The sequence below is a fragment of the Nicotiana sylvestris genome, chromosome 12 (assembly GCF_000393655.2).
Source record: "Nicotiana sylvestris chromosome 12, ASM39365v2, whole genome shotgun sequence".
Lineage (NCBI taxonomy): Eukaryota > Viridiplantae > Streptophyta > Magnoliopsida > Solanales > Solanaceae > Nicotiana > Nicotiana sylvestris.
In genome coordinates, this window is record NC_091068.1 from 815,226 (window position 1) to 829,483 (window position 14,258).

The 14,258-nt window shown below is 36.5% G+C and overlaps 2 protein-coding genes across 4 annotated transcripts; both read left to right on the forward strand.

Annotated features, from left to right (window-relative positions):
- The first annotated feature begins 3,540 nt into the window (after positions 1 to 3,540).
- On the forward strand, positions 3,541 to 8,696 carry LOC104221174 (uncharacterized). 3 transcript variants are annotated; one of them, XM_009772173.2, is made up of 9 exons: positions 3,659 to 3,748; positions 4,263 to 4,310; positions 4,814 to 5,980; positions 6,068 to 6,158; positions 6,260 to 6,417; positions 6,509 to 6,560; positions 7,411 to 7,490; positions 7,585 to 7,678; positions 7,778 to 8,696. In XM_009772173.2, exons 3-9 carry the CDS (start codon positions 4,844 to 4,846, stop codon positions 8,323 to 8,325), a joined length of 2,160 nt encoding a protein of 719 aa, XP_009770475.1. In that variant the 5' UTR covers positions 3,659 to 3,748; positions 4,263 to 4,310; positions 4,814 to 4,843; the 3' UTR covers positions 8,326 to 8,696. The 3 variants fall into 3 exon arrangements, with proteins under 3 accessions (XP_009770473.1, XP_009770475.1, XP_009770474.1); XM_009772171.2 differs by lacking the exon at positions 4,263 to 4,310 and having other exon boundaries at positions 3,541 to 3,748; XM_009772172.1 differs by lacking the exon at positions 3,659 to 3,748 and having other exon boundaries at positions 4,223 to 4,310.
- A 3,587-nt stretch (positions 8,697 to 12,283) lies between these two features.
- Positions 12,284 to 12,997, forward strand: LOC138884235 (uncharacterized). Its single transcript, XM_070165309.1, has one exon. It carries the CDS (start codon positions 12,284 to 12,286, stop codon positions 12,995 to 12,997), a length of 714 nt encoding a protein of 237 aa, XP_070021410.1.
- Positions 12,998 to 14,258: the final 1,261 nt, after the last annotated feature.

Here is a 14,258-nt window from a genome sequence, read left to right on the forward strand (position 1 = left end):
TCGCCTTTCACCTTTTAATTTAAAATTTTGAGTTTTATATTCAAACTCATTAACATGTTATCAGGGTGGACAATTGCTATGACGGATTCAGGATTTTAAAGTTATGAATGCTCGCCCATAAAAAATCCGAAAAAGAGGAAAAGAGAGTTTAGTTGTGGGTGTTTACTCAATATTTATCTAAATATTTTTATAATTACGTATACAAATTTATTAAATCGGGTCAAAAGTAATATGTGTCGATGTATATCCGCCACTGGATAATTGGTAGGTTTATTATATTATATCAATTATCATACGGTAAATCTCTCTCTCTCGTTTTTTTTTTTAAAAAAAAAATCAAATTAAGAATAAATCAATCTCCCTTGATACAAAGCAGCTGACAAATGAAAGGTCATAATATGCATTATTTTGACGAATTATAGGGGCCACAATTTCATTTTTTTTTCTCTGGAATTTTCTTAAGGAATACCGTCCTAACAAATAACAATATGAAAACAAAAAAAAAGAAAAAAGAAGAACGAAAACGATGTACAGAATGGAAGAATATGACATTACTGTTACGTCCTTTTATTGTTTGGTCAAAAGTTAACTTTGCTTGGATTACTGTTAAGCTAATTTTCAATGTTTTGACATTTATATTACTAGATATATTTTTTTCCATCTAGCTGAATTGTGATAGACAAAATTATATTATCCAATATTTATGTTGGTGAAAATATCAAAAATTTAATAAAATATTTAATATGCGTGTAAGTTGGCTCGAACACATGATAAATATATTACTTTTCAATTTATAATTTTTGTATGCATGACAAGTTTTAAAAAATATATTCGGATGAAAAGTTCACAGACATTTTCCAATCGGAGTTTTTAGAAGTTTATAAAGAGGAAATAACTTCCATCTTCAACATGACGTGTTTTAAAAGGCGTTTTTGAGGCGAGCCGTGGGGCGGGGCGCACCAAAAACGTCCCGAGGCAATGGTGTGGGGCGAAAGTCTCAAGAGGCATACGTCCCGGCGTACGCCCGGGCGTTTAAGACATATTTTTTTAGTAAGGCTAAAGTCCTAGAGACTTTTTCAAATTAAAACAAAATTTGTTGAATAAGCCATTCATATAATACCGAAATTCTCAAAAGTCAGCTTGATAATTACTCAAAAGTTTTAAAAAGGAAGTGAAATATATTAAATTTAAAAGTCAAGACCTTTTTTAATGATTGAAGCCCTAATTCATTGTCTTTTCCAATTCTTTATCTTGCCCGTTAGTGTGCTAATATCTGTCAAAAGCAACGAATATTTAATTTTTTTCTTTACAAATACAAAGACAACTACATTATACATCATAGCAACAAGTTCAAAGTTCAAATTGCAGGTGTAGACACTAAAATTTTAATAGATCAAGATAAATCCTAAATTCAAGACAACTCTTGAAATATTAGCAGTCTATTAGGGTTACTTGGTGGCTACTCCACACAAACCCTAATTCATTCCTATAAATAAGGTTACATATGTCCTTCAAAGAGGATCTCAGCAATTCCATAAACTCTCGGAATATGCACAAAGAGATCAAATATGAGATCTCCGAAATTCCATGAAACTCTTGGAATATTCGTTACAAGATCCAAGACATGTCAAATATGTCTTGCTTAAAGTCCTATGTTCGAGAAATATGTCGCTAAGGCCCTCAAATCACGTAGAATAAATCGGAGAGAAGAATCAAGGGATAAACAGAGTTGTAACTTGAAATGTTTATCAATAAATCCTTTTTTCTTTATAGTTGTTTGTGATTGCAGTTTTATTTTCTCTACATAAATTTGTTGCAAACAGCAGGTTAGTCATCCTTTTTATTCCTACATGTAGAAAACTTTATTTTTTTCGACTCAAGTTACTTGTGCTTCTAAGTAGCGTATAATAAATTGTTTTGACTAATTTTTTATGGGGATGGAACACACACACACACACACACACACACACACATATATATATATATATATATATATATATATATATATATATATATATATATATATATATATATATATATATATATATATATATAGTTTTCTTCAATTTTTATGAAATTTTACCTGTTTATAAATATTTATTGTAATTATAAAATATTAAAAATTAAATACCTATGGAGCTTACGCCCCGTGCCACGGGTTACGCCTCGTTGAGACATATGCAAAACGCGTCGCCTTACGCACACGCCTTTTAAAACACTGAGCATGACAGCATAGACTTTATTTTTTACAACTAAAACTTCATGTCTTTATAGAAAACTTCATGATTAAGTGCTTGAATTTTAATTTATTGATGCCAATTCTTACTTATACAAATTTATTTCAATTACACCTATACAATTAATGTACAATAAATCTACAATCCAATTGATTAATTTGTCAGAAAGTAGGTATGAGACAAAAGGTTGGATACACCAAATCCTACCAAACATATTTAATTATAAAATGTGGTATTCTTAATACAATTTTTAAAAATGCGGATTTTACTTTAAGAAATGTAAGAACCAACATATAAATTAACATTTTTTTCTGCACGTATATATCAACACTAATAATTAAATAATTTGAGATGTCATAAAAATGATAGTTTAATCCTTGTATAGTTACACGAATATTATCATCTTTTTTTATTAGCATCATAGTTCTCGTATAACAGAGCAATTATTATGTACTTTTTCCATTTTAATTTATGCAGTCACTCTTATTTTTTTAATCATTTAAAAAAATATCTATTTATATTTTTTTTAAATTATAATCTTAAACTAATGTAAATTTTGATACGAAGAGTCTATTTTTTTTTCTTAGACACTTTGTTCAATTAAACGCAACAACAATAACAACAACCCAATAAAATCTTATAAGTGGGGTCTCGAGAAGATAGAGAGTACGCAGACCTTACCCCTATCCCAAGGGTGTAGAAAGCGTGTTTCTGATAGACCCTTGGCTCAAGGAGACGAAAAAGACAATATATCAGTACATCAACAGAAATCTTAGAAATAATAACAACATCATAAGTACCAGAAAATAGATGAAAAACAGTAACAATAAAACGTAAGTAAAGCTCGATATTATGAAAAGTGGAAGAATAGTGTGGACATAACAATAACCACTAGCAGTCTAGGACACAATTTCATCAGACTAGTCTCTCACCCGATACAAAGTAGAAAAGAGTACTACTATCTTCTAACCTACAACCATAATGCTCGATATCCACACCTTCTATCAAAGATCATGTCCTTGAAAATCTGAAACCAAATTAAACGCAATAATATAAATTAAAATTTAGATATATATAAATTACGAAAAATAAAACGAAAAAAGGAGCATTTAATTTGGTGGAAATTAACAGACATGACACGAATCGTTACAACCGTTAGTTGGACGGACACACACAACAAAGGCGGGGAAGGGTAAAACCGTCAACATAAATTACAAAATTTGTCTGTCCCCTCCGTCGAAAGTGAAAGCCAGAATTTTCAGACATTAAGCATTTTCTTCGAAATTTTCAATTTTTTTTCACTTCTCATCTTTGGGATCATCTCCCATTTTTCTTGGGATTTTGTCTTTTTATCTTAGTATATTTAGTTTTAATCCATTTTTATTTTTGGAATTGTTTGACTTTAGTCCACTTTGTTCTCAATTCTCCATTTCATTTATTGGATGCTAAAGATCATTTTTTTGTGAAATAATTTCTGGGGTTCTTTCATAATTTCATGGAAATTAATTAAGGTAAGCAAAATCTTTTCTTTTTTAACTGAAAATAGTGAATTATTATTGTTTGAATTTGTATAACTGTATAAGCATGTTTATTTAAGTTTTTCTGTTGATTATGTACAATTGATTACTGTTCTTTTTTATATTAACTTGGTTGCTTAATTACCCTTTTGAAAGATCTGTATTATTTTTTTCATAATTGGGGATTTTTATGCTCAGTTCTTGATCATATTGGAATTTTTGAGTTTAAAGTTTCCTCCTTTATGTTAATTGAGGGGTTTTTGATACTCAATACTTTATCATATGGGAATTTGGACCTAAAAGTTTCCTCCTTTTTGTTAATTGGGGTTTTTTGATGCTCAATTCTTGATCATATGGAAATTTTGGACCTTAAAGTTTCCACCTTTTTGTTAATTGGAGTTTTTTGATGCTCAATTCTTGATCATATGGAAATTTTGGACCTTAAAGTTTCCACCTTTTTGTTAATTGGGGGGGTTTTGATGCTCAATTCTTGATTGTTTGTGACCAGAATGTCATGGGTTCGAGCCGTGGAAGCAGACTCTTGCAGAAATATAGGGTAAGACCGCGTACAATAGACCCTTATAGTCCGGCCCTTCGTCAAACCCCGGGCATAACGGGAGTTTAGTGCACCAGGCTGCCTTTTAATTCTTGATAATCTGGGATTTTAGACTTCAAAGTTTTCTCCTTTTTGTTGTTGATGGGAATTTCTTGTGGGGTTGGTGGTGTGTATTGGAGAAATGGGTTGGTTTTTTAAGTGCTCTTTCCTGTTTGATTGATTTTTTCCCCTTGCTTTTGAAGTTTATTTCTGATTTGGGAATTGCTTGACTTCAGTTCACTTGGTTCTCTGTCTCCATTTCATCTAGTGAATGCTAAAATATCGGTTTTTAGACTTTAAAGTTTTTTCCTTTTTGTTGTTGATGGGGATTTCTTGTGGGGTTGGTGGTGTGAATTGAAGAAGTGGTCTGATTTTTGAAGTGATATTTCCTGTTTGATTGACAATATAAAAATTATATTGCTTTTGAAGTCTGCTTCTGATATGTTTTTATGTTCGTTTCGAAGGAGTACTTTGAGGGTTGAATTTGAATAAATATGGGAACTTACTGTGAGACTGAAGAAGATAGTTTCTTTGATATACACGATGAGATTAGTTCTCTCTCTGATTTGGGTTCGGATGGTTCTGAGATTGCCAAATGCGCTTTAGGATATGAAGTTTGGACTCAGGATCCTGAAAGTGTTGATGAACGCCGCAATAGATTCTTGAAATGGATGGGTTTGAACTCGAACCGTGACAGACGCAATGGACTTGAAATGGCCGAGATATACTCTAATGAAAGCAAGACGAACGCCGATAGAATTAGGGATGTCAATGAGACTGTGCTCGCAAACTCAGATTCTGAAGGAAATTTTTTCTCTGGTCGATCTTCCCAATCAAATGAAGCTTTGGAATTGGAGAAGGATTCCGTAGAGGATCCAATGTGTTGGAAAATTAGGAATCTAGACAACGGATCAGAGTTTGTTGCGGATGAGTTGGGCCAAGATGGGATGCTTAGCCGATTACGTGAAGTAGGTACAAACAGGCTATTCACTATTCAAGAGTTTCAGAGAAATCTTGGCTCATCGGCTTTGATTCAGCAATTGCTGCACAGAGATATTAAGGGATTTAATATGGTTGATACAAAGTCGAAAATCAGAAGTTTGCTTCAAAAACTCACAATTTCCACCCGACATAAAGAGAGGACAAAGGAAGTCCAATCTACTACCAGTGAGTTCAATTTAAAGTCAGGGGTTCGTACTCAAAGAGTTCGGGTCCACTCCAGCAAGAAGGAGTCAAAAGAACTGTCCTCTCTTTACACGGGCCAAGAGTTCCTAGCACACAAAGGATCTATCATAACAATGAAGTTCAGTCCTTGTGGCCAATACTTGGCAAGTGCGGGCAAAGATGGCACGGTGCGCATTTGGAGAGTGACCGAAGATGACATTCCTGAAGATTTCAATGCTCAAGATATTGACCCCTCTTGTTTATACTTCTCACTAAATCATTTGTCCAAATTAGTTTCTCTCAATGACTATAAAGAAAAGATCAGTGGGATGAAAATGATGAGAAAATCATCCGAATCTGCTTGTGTTGTCCTCCCACCAAAGTTATTCCGGATAATGGAGAAACCACTGCACGAGTTCCATGGGCATACGGGTGAAGTCTTGGCCCTTTCATGGTCCAAAAATGGGGTCAGTATAATATCTCGCTGGTTTAAGCATATTTGTGACATATCTTTTAAATAAGCTGTAATTCATGTGCAACATCGTTTTCTGCAGTATCTGCTGTCATCTTCTGTTGATAAAACAGCTCGTCTCTGGCAAGCAGGACATGATAAATGCCTTGGTGTTTACTCGCATAATAATTATGGTGAGCCGATTTCTACGCTTCTACTCTTCTTACCGAAGTATTTTTCTGAGTTTACTGGTTGGTCACCTCATACATGTGTTAATTTCATATTTCTGATGCAGTCACTTGTGTAGAATTCAATCCTATGGATGATAATTATTTCATTAGTGGATCGATAGATGGGAAAATACGACTATGGGACGTGCACGGTTGTCGAGTAATTGATTGGACTGATGTAAAAGAAATAGTGACTGCTGTTTGTTATTGTCCTGATGGAAAGGTTTGATTGCCTTGTTTTTTTTAACCTTTTTAAAGATGGTACTTGATTTTAAATGGAACTTATTTAAGTTTGTTGCTTGTGACTGCTGCAGGGGGGTGTTGTGGGATACATGGATGGAAATTGCCGATTTTATGATGTAGTAGGTACGGAAGCTTGTCTGTTTTCTTATCCCTTTTTCTGGTCCTTTTCATGTTTCTCGTTGTCGTTCAGATAAATGTTTTCTATATTAACTCGAAGAATAGAACAATTCTGGGAATTGATTATGCTGAATTGCGGAGTAGGTTATCATGGTAGAAAAGCATATAATCATGCAGTTTAATTGTCTGCCTCGAAGAATAGAACCTCTTTTGGTTTTGTTTTTTTGGGACAAGCTTAATTCCTAGCGAGCACATTCCATCTCTTAATTATTACCCCCGCCCTTTCTCTCTTGCGGGGGCAGGGGGAGAGGCATAAATCATTAATTTAGAACCCAATAACTTAAAAAGATTAGAATTCTGAACTCATAAGCTTCAAATCCTAGCTCCACCTCTGTGTAGTCTTAATATTCTGCTATGATATATGGATAACACGAAGTTACTGGAAAGAGCATTAATGCAGATTGGTATTGCGGTTTTCTGTTAGTCTATTGGTTGGGCGTAAGGTTGGGAGGAGGGGTTGAGAATGTTGGTAAATCATACGACTTGAAGTCATCTCCGGCTTGTGTTTCATGGTTTTAGACATATGTGTTATCTGTCTCTCTCATTCCATGGTAGTAGAAGATTTGGCACGGACTACAAACTGTCCAAACTATAGGTTATGAGATGAAAAGTATTATCTTCCTTTATTACAAGTTTTAACCAACCTTGTGCATTAAACATACATGCGTGCATACTACTTAACAAAAGAAATCACATTTGGAAATGCTGGACGCATTTTCCTTTTTACGCCACAGCTGTGTCAGTTGTAAGCAGTTGATACTTTTCACGTTAATGGATTATCATTTCTTTGGGTTAGGTAATCGTTTGCAGATGGGCTCGCATGTAAGCCTACAAGGAAAGAAGAAGCTTACTAACAAGCGAGTAACCGGATTTCAGGTAACTATTTATTTCCTTACCTTATTTTTCACAAGAATGATCTTTTGTACTGATTTTATGCGCGTGAGAACTAACGTAAACTTTCATCATACAGTACTGCCCAAACGACTCAAGCAAAGTCATGGTTACTTCTGCTGATTCACAAGTTCGAATACTTTCTGGATCCAACATCATCTGTAAATTCAAAGGTGTGTTGGTTAACTCCAAGCATAAGGTGTTTGCAGTTATTCCCGTTCTAATTTAATAGTCGGTAGATTTTCTCAAAGTGTTATCTGCTGCATGTCCAGGAACTCAAAATCTGGGTAGTCAATGTCCTGCATCATTCACTTCTGATGGGAAACACATTCTCGCGGTTACTGAGGATTCAAATGTTTATATCTGGAACTATAGTAATGAGGACGGGACAACTGGCCAAGCAAAGAAAGTTCGGTCATCTGAGAGTTTCCTTTCCCAAAATGCATCAGTTACAATACCATGGTGTGGCTTTAAAACCAATCCCGGGACACTACCACCAGGAAGTGTTTTAGCAAATGGTGATGTCAACGAGAACTCGCAGCCAAAGACTTCATCTTTACAAGATTGCTTCTCCTTGGGACGTGCGTCTTTCTTGGATTCAATATTAAAGGGTTCTCCAACGTGGCCGGAGGAGAAATTGCCCGATTCAAGTCCAGCAAATGCGTCCCCTTCTATATCTAAATCCGAATACAAGATCTTGAAGAGTGCTTGGCAAAGTGCATTGAGTTCGAGCCATTTGTGGGGTCTTGTGGTTGTCACAGCCGGATGGGACGGATGCATTAGAACATTCCTCAACTATGGGTTGCCGATTCGTTTATGAGATTCTTGCCACCAGAGATTCGGTCTAGTGGATAGGCGCAAATCACGAGTTTGAACCATGTCGCAGACAAAAGCCTGGTATTATCCACCTAGTTACGAACCATGCACAGCTGGAGCCTCATGATTCTGAGCTTTTCCCTTTTCTTGTTTGTAAAGTTTTATCAATTCTTGGCTTTGTGACCAATCATTTTTTTTTTTACAAAAAATATATTGTATCAAATAGGTTACTAAATTAGACTATGCAAAGGGTATACTAGTAGATATATCTAAAATCTAGCCAAATGTCTCATAGGAGCTGGATTTTTAGAAGTTGTCATTATTCTCACACATAAATTCATAGTATTAAAGTACAAACATTATTTCATTTGTTCAGTTGGTATATTTTTTATGAGAAATTTATGTCAGAAATACCAATTTCTTTTATGAGATAGCAAAATGATTTGGTTGTATGTCAAATCTGTAAAAGTAAATTGTCCTAACATATAACTTTCCTAAATTATGCGGACCATTTAAAACTTGGGAGTATAATGACAAATTCAACAATGATGAACCAACTGGTTTGGTACAAATTTTGGCCACAAGAATCCCTTACTGGAAAGCGGGAGAAATTCAAAAATAGGATTTACAAACTGGTCGTTCAAAAATAGCTCGGTTTCAAAAGTAATCGAAATTTAGCCACTTTTCATATAAAGATAAATTTGAGCGAAAACACTGTTCAAAACCCGAAAAATACGCCAGTATATTATGTTGGAGTTCCATCATAAGTATACTTGAACTCCAGCATATTATACTGGAGTTCCAGGATATGCTAGAACTCCAACATAATATGATGGAGTTCCAGCATAAGTACACTAGAACTCCAGCATAATATACTGGAGTTCCAGCAAGTATACCGGTCCAGCATAATATACTGGAGTTTGGAGCACCGGTGCTCCAGTCTCCAGTATATTATACTGGAGCCAACAAAGTATACCGTTCCAGCATATTATGCTGGAGTTCATACACAGGTGCATCGAACTCCAGTATATTATGCTGGACCGGTCCCTGTTGCAGCAAAATAGTGGCTAAATTTTATTGACTTGGTAAACGTTGACTATTTTTGAATGACCAGTCCGAAAACTGGCTATACCGTGCTATTTTTACCTGGAAAGCCTATTCTTGTGTTTTCATATGTATCTTTTCTTTTACATGGTTGCAATTTCATTTACGAGCTTTCGATTCTAAAGTTCGTTTTTTTATTTTTGGCTGAGAAAATGGAAAGTACTTCCTTACTGAAAAGTAAAAGCGTATTTAGTAGGCGTTTGGACATAAAAATTATAATTTTTGAAAAAAGAAATAGCATTTGAAGTAAAGTTGAAAAATGATTTGGATTTGAAATTATATTTAGACATGCATTTCACTTGAAAAAATAATACAAGATGTTCATTGTAGGAGACAGTGGGATCAAAAACTTGCGGGGCAGCTGAGAAGGATGAACTTCTTTCCTTAGTTAAATTCTGTCTATTTTTGTAATTAAGGGGATAGGGAGGAAGAGAAGATGAATGTAAAAAGTTGGGGATGTCTAACTTTATGGGTTTTGTTTTGCTTGTACATATATTTTCCTTGGTAAATAAAATTACTTAATTACCAATTTTTTTTTTTTTTTTTTTGCAATTTTGTGATTGATGAAAAAAAAATTCTCGAAAAATTTGAGAAAGTGGTCAAAACCACTTTTTGATTTTTGAAAAACTCATTTTCGGAGAATATCCAAAAACTTATAAAATTTCATGGACAAACACATTTTGAAAAAAAAAAAGATTCGAAAAAAAAGGAAAAAAAATCTATGGACAAACGGGTCGTTAGTCATTACAAACAAGAGAAATGGATAGCGTAGTGACCATTTGAGCTTGATCATTATTGAAAGTATTTAAAACAAAGGGAAAGGTACGTCACCGAACACTGTATTGTCCGCTTCCATAGATAGTGGAATCGAACTTCTTCCATGTCTAGCTAGTGCATCAGCCACAATATTTTCTTCTCGGAATATGTGGTATATCTCGTCAAGCTCCACAGCATCAAGAAGAAAACTACAATCAGAAATAATTTGTGAGTAGCTAAGAGATAATATATATATAGTACCTGGAAGTCTGCTTTCATTATTGTAGGTAGAGGTGATAAAATGGTTAAAAGAAAACAGTTATCCACCCATATTATCCATCAAAAATGAGTTGGATAATGAACTATTTAAAAACGGGTCGAATATGGATAAAGAATCATATTATCCACTTAGAAAATGGATAACCAATGGATAACTAATGTGTTTAACTTTTACATTTGTAAAGCCTTAAATTGGAGTTCCAAGTTTGGAATACTAAGAATTCTCTCATAAGTGATCATATTTAAGAAGCCATGGATAATATGGATATCCATATTATCCGTCGGATAGACTCGTTTTTATCCGTCTCAAATACAGGTCTGGTCGGATAATTTATCCATTTTTTTAAATTACCTATTTTGACACGCTCATATCTGACTCGACCCACCGTTTGTCACCCCTAATTGTAGGGAATAGATTTTTTGGTAAAAGCAAGTTCCAATCCTGAGCAATGGAAAGTACTTCATTACTGAAAAGTAGAAGAAATATAGTCATTAATGTCATGACCCGCCACATCATCATGCCACGTAGGTGCCACTTGGCATATATTTTTGCCATATGGAATTGTTACAAAAGTTAGGGACTAAATCTTAGTGGAATATTCTAGAACTATGGAGAATTTCCTTGGAAATGTTCTAGATATTTATGCACTTGTAGGAAGGTTCTAGAGAAATATAGAGATTTCCTTAGGAAGACTCTAGAACCCTATAGAATTGTTAGGAAAGTCCATAGAATATTCTAGCTATGTAGAATATTCTAGAGAAGGGATTTATTTGTAAATACGGAAGGACTTGTAGAATAATTATTATTTATATACTAGCCCCTAGGTGATTAGTATAAATAGGGGGCATTCATTTGTAATTCATCAACCAAGCAAACAATTCAAGTTCTCTCTAATACAAGGCTTCCTTTAACAATTCTCTAGTGTTCTTTCTACCATTCTCTTAGAAATCTTGAGTGTAGAAAGGCTGACTTGGTATAGCAAGAACGTGAGCAAGTTGTGCAAGATCGTGAGCAAGTTGCCAAGTGCCGCATGTGTACTTAGTTAACAACTAAGGATGTGAGAACGTGGTATCAGAGCAAAGGTAGAAACTAAGGGAATGACGAACATCGGAGAAGTTAGTGCTACCAATACCCAAGCCAACGTCATCCAGGATGCTGCTGGCAAGAGCAACCGTAACAAAAAGAGGAATACAACCAACAAGAGCCAGGAGGTGCCACCTGAGGTTGTGCCAAACGAGAGGCTTACATCCCAAGAACCATCTGCCACTAAGGCGAGCGAGGATGAAGTGGAGGCCCTATCGGAGGACGTCTCGCTCGGTAAAGAGTGGGTGATGAAGGTGAATGTGGGGATGGACGCCGTCGAGATCTTTGGCCAACGCTTGGGGAAGGTAGAAGTCACCCATAGAGTTCTTGAGGGACACACTCTTGAAGAAATTGAGAGCATCTGAAATGACTTGCAGGGGCATACGCAGGTTGAGATGGAGCTAAGGAAAACCATCACTACCTTGGAGTGCAGACTTATAGAGGCATTGAGCATTATCGATGCCATGAAGGCAAAGATAGAGTCACTCGAGGAGCATGCTGACGCTAGCGTGACCGAGGCAGCCAGCAATGTTGTGGCGACGAGGGAGGCCAAGATCGAGGCTCCCAAACCCCCGGTGTTCAAAGGTGCTCGTGATGCACAAGAAGTGGAAACTTCCTTTGGCACTTGGAGAACTACTTCAGGCACGGCAAAGTGAGGGATGACGAGGCCAAGATCAACATTGTTGTGTTGTACCTCTCAGAGATTGTTGCGCTGTGGTGGCGTCGAAAGTGTGCTGACATGGAAAAGGGGCTATGCAACATTGAGATATGGGAGCAGTTCAAGAAGGAGTTGAAGAAGCAATTCTACCCGGTGAATGTAATGTATGAGGCTAGGCAGAAGCTAGGGGAGCTCCGACAAACGACCACAATTCGGGAGTATGTGCACGAGTTCACTACCTTAATACTGCAAATCCCGTCATTATCCGAGGAAGATTCACTTTTTCACTTCATGGAAGGGTTGCAAAATTGGGCAAAGCAGGAGTTAAGAAGACATCAAGTAGCCAATGTGGACGAGGCCATAGCGGTAACCGAGTCACTTGTTGACTTCAAGATGGAGTCTGCCAAGTCCAAAGAAGGCAACTTCGAGAGGGGTGAGGGAGATCATGACAAGGACAATGGGAAAGGCATAGCCGATGTATACAAGGGCAATGGCAAAGGGCCATCATATAATGGACAGGGGTCCAAGAGAAACGGTAAGGGGTCGGAAAACAATAGTGAGTACGTGTCTAAGAGAGGGTGCTACTTTTGTAAAGGATCACATCGGGCAAGTGAATGCCCAGAGTTGGGTAATCTTGCAACAATGATCGGGAATTTTACTCAGGGACACAAGGGTGACACACGAGAGACCGCCTGCATTGGAGGGATGCGCTTGGAACCTAAGCCGAAAGTAGGGGATTCCGAAGCCTATCTTGGTGCCATGCAAATAGAACATGGTGGTGGCAAGAAAAGTTGAGCGGACATAGTTGAAGAGGATGGTAATTTACAAAATGATGGCACACTATCAGACTTAGATGATGCACCAAGCAGAGGGGTCAAGTTTGCTAGCAAGGATGGGATCACGGAGGGCAGCCAAATAGGGAGTGAAAGCATAGACCCGATGCTTGAGAAGTTTCTGGACTTGGTTGAGTAATGGGGAGATTCAGACCAAGAGAAAGGGGAGGCATCAGATGGGCGGAGGATCGAGACCATCATGGCTAGCCGTCCAAAGTGCAAACGAGGCAAAAAGAAAGGTGACCAGTACTTTGTAACATGGGAAGTCGAACTGCTTCGTAGGGCATCATGGCTAATGGACAAAGATTTCCGACGATGCCAAGGCGATGTGCGTGCTTATGTGTCGATGCTTTGTGCCGAGGGTGGCACAAAATTAGGTGGAGGAGAGTGTCATGACCCGCCACATCATCATGCCACGTAGGTGCCACTTGGCATAAATTTTTGCCATATGGAATGGTTACATAAGTTAGGGACTAGATCTTGGTGGAATATTCTAGAACTATGGAGAATTTCCTTGGAAATGTTCTAGATATTTATGCACTTGTAGGAAGGTTCTAGAGAAATATAGAGATTTCCTTAGGAAGACCCTTCTAGCTATGTAGAATATTCTAGAGAATGGACTTATTTGTAAATACGGAAGGACTTGTAGAATAATTATTATTTACATACTAGCCCCTAGGTGATTAGTATAAATAGGGCGCATTCATTTGTAATTCATCAACCAAGCAAACAATTCAAGTTCTCTCTAATACAAAGCTTCATTTAACAATTCTCTAGTGTTCTTTCTACCATTCTCTTAGCGATCTTGAGTGTAGAAAGGCTGACTTGGTATAGCAAGAACGTGAGCAAGTTGTGAAAAATCGTGAGCAAGTTGTCAAGTGTCGCACATATACTTAGTTAACGACTAAGGACGTGACATTAGTCATTACAAACAAGAGAAATGGATCGCACAACGACCATTAATTCCAGCTTGATCCTTATTGAAAGCATTTAAAAAAAAAGGGAGGTGCAGGGGTAGAGGTAGACTATTGGCTACATGTTCGGATTAACCCATTAGTTTTTACTTACATTCGATATCTATATTAGAAAATTCATTAAATATATATAAATATTTAATTACGAACCTAGTAACTAAAAAAAGCTATGAGTCCCGGGATAATTCAAAACCCATAAACTTAAAATCTTGGTTCTGCCTCTGGGAAGGTGTGTCCCATAACACTATA

What these genes read in the sequence shown, in the direction of transcription:
- LOC104221174 (XM_009772171.2), top strand. Translation starts at nt 4,844, where the DNA reads ATGGGAACTTACTGTGAGACTGAAGAAGATAGTTTCTTTGATATACAC. An exon ending in TTTCATGGTCCAAAAATGGG is followed by an intron (nt 5,981 to 6,067) that starts GTCAGTATAATA and finishes CGTTTTCTGCAG; the next exon opens with TATCTGCTGTCATCTTCTGT. An exon ending in CCGATTTTATGATGTAGTAG is followed by an intron (nt 6,561 to 7,410) that starts GTACGGAAGCTT and finishes TCTTTGGGTTAG; the next exon opens with GTAATCGTTTGCAGATGGGC.
- LOC138884235 (XM_070165309.1), top strand. Translation starts at nt 12,284, where the DNA reads ATGGAAAAGGGGCTATGCAACATTGAGATATGGGAGCAGTTCAAGAAG.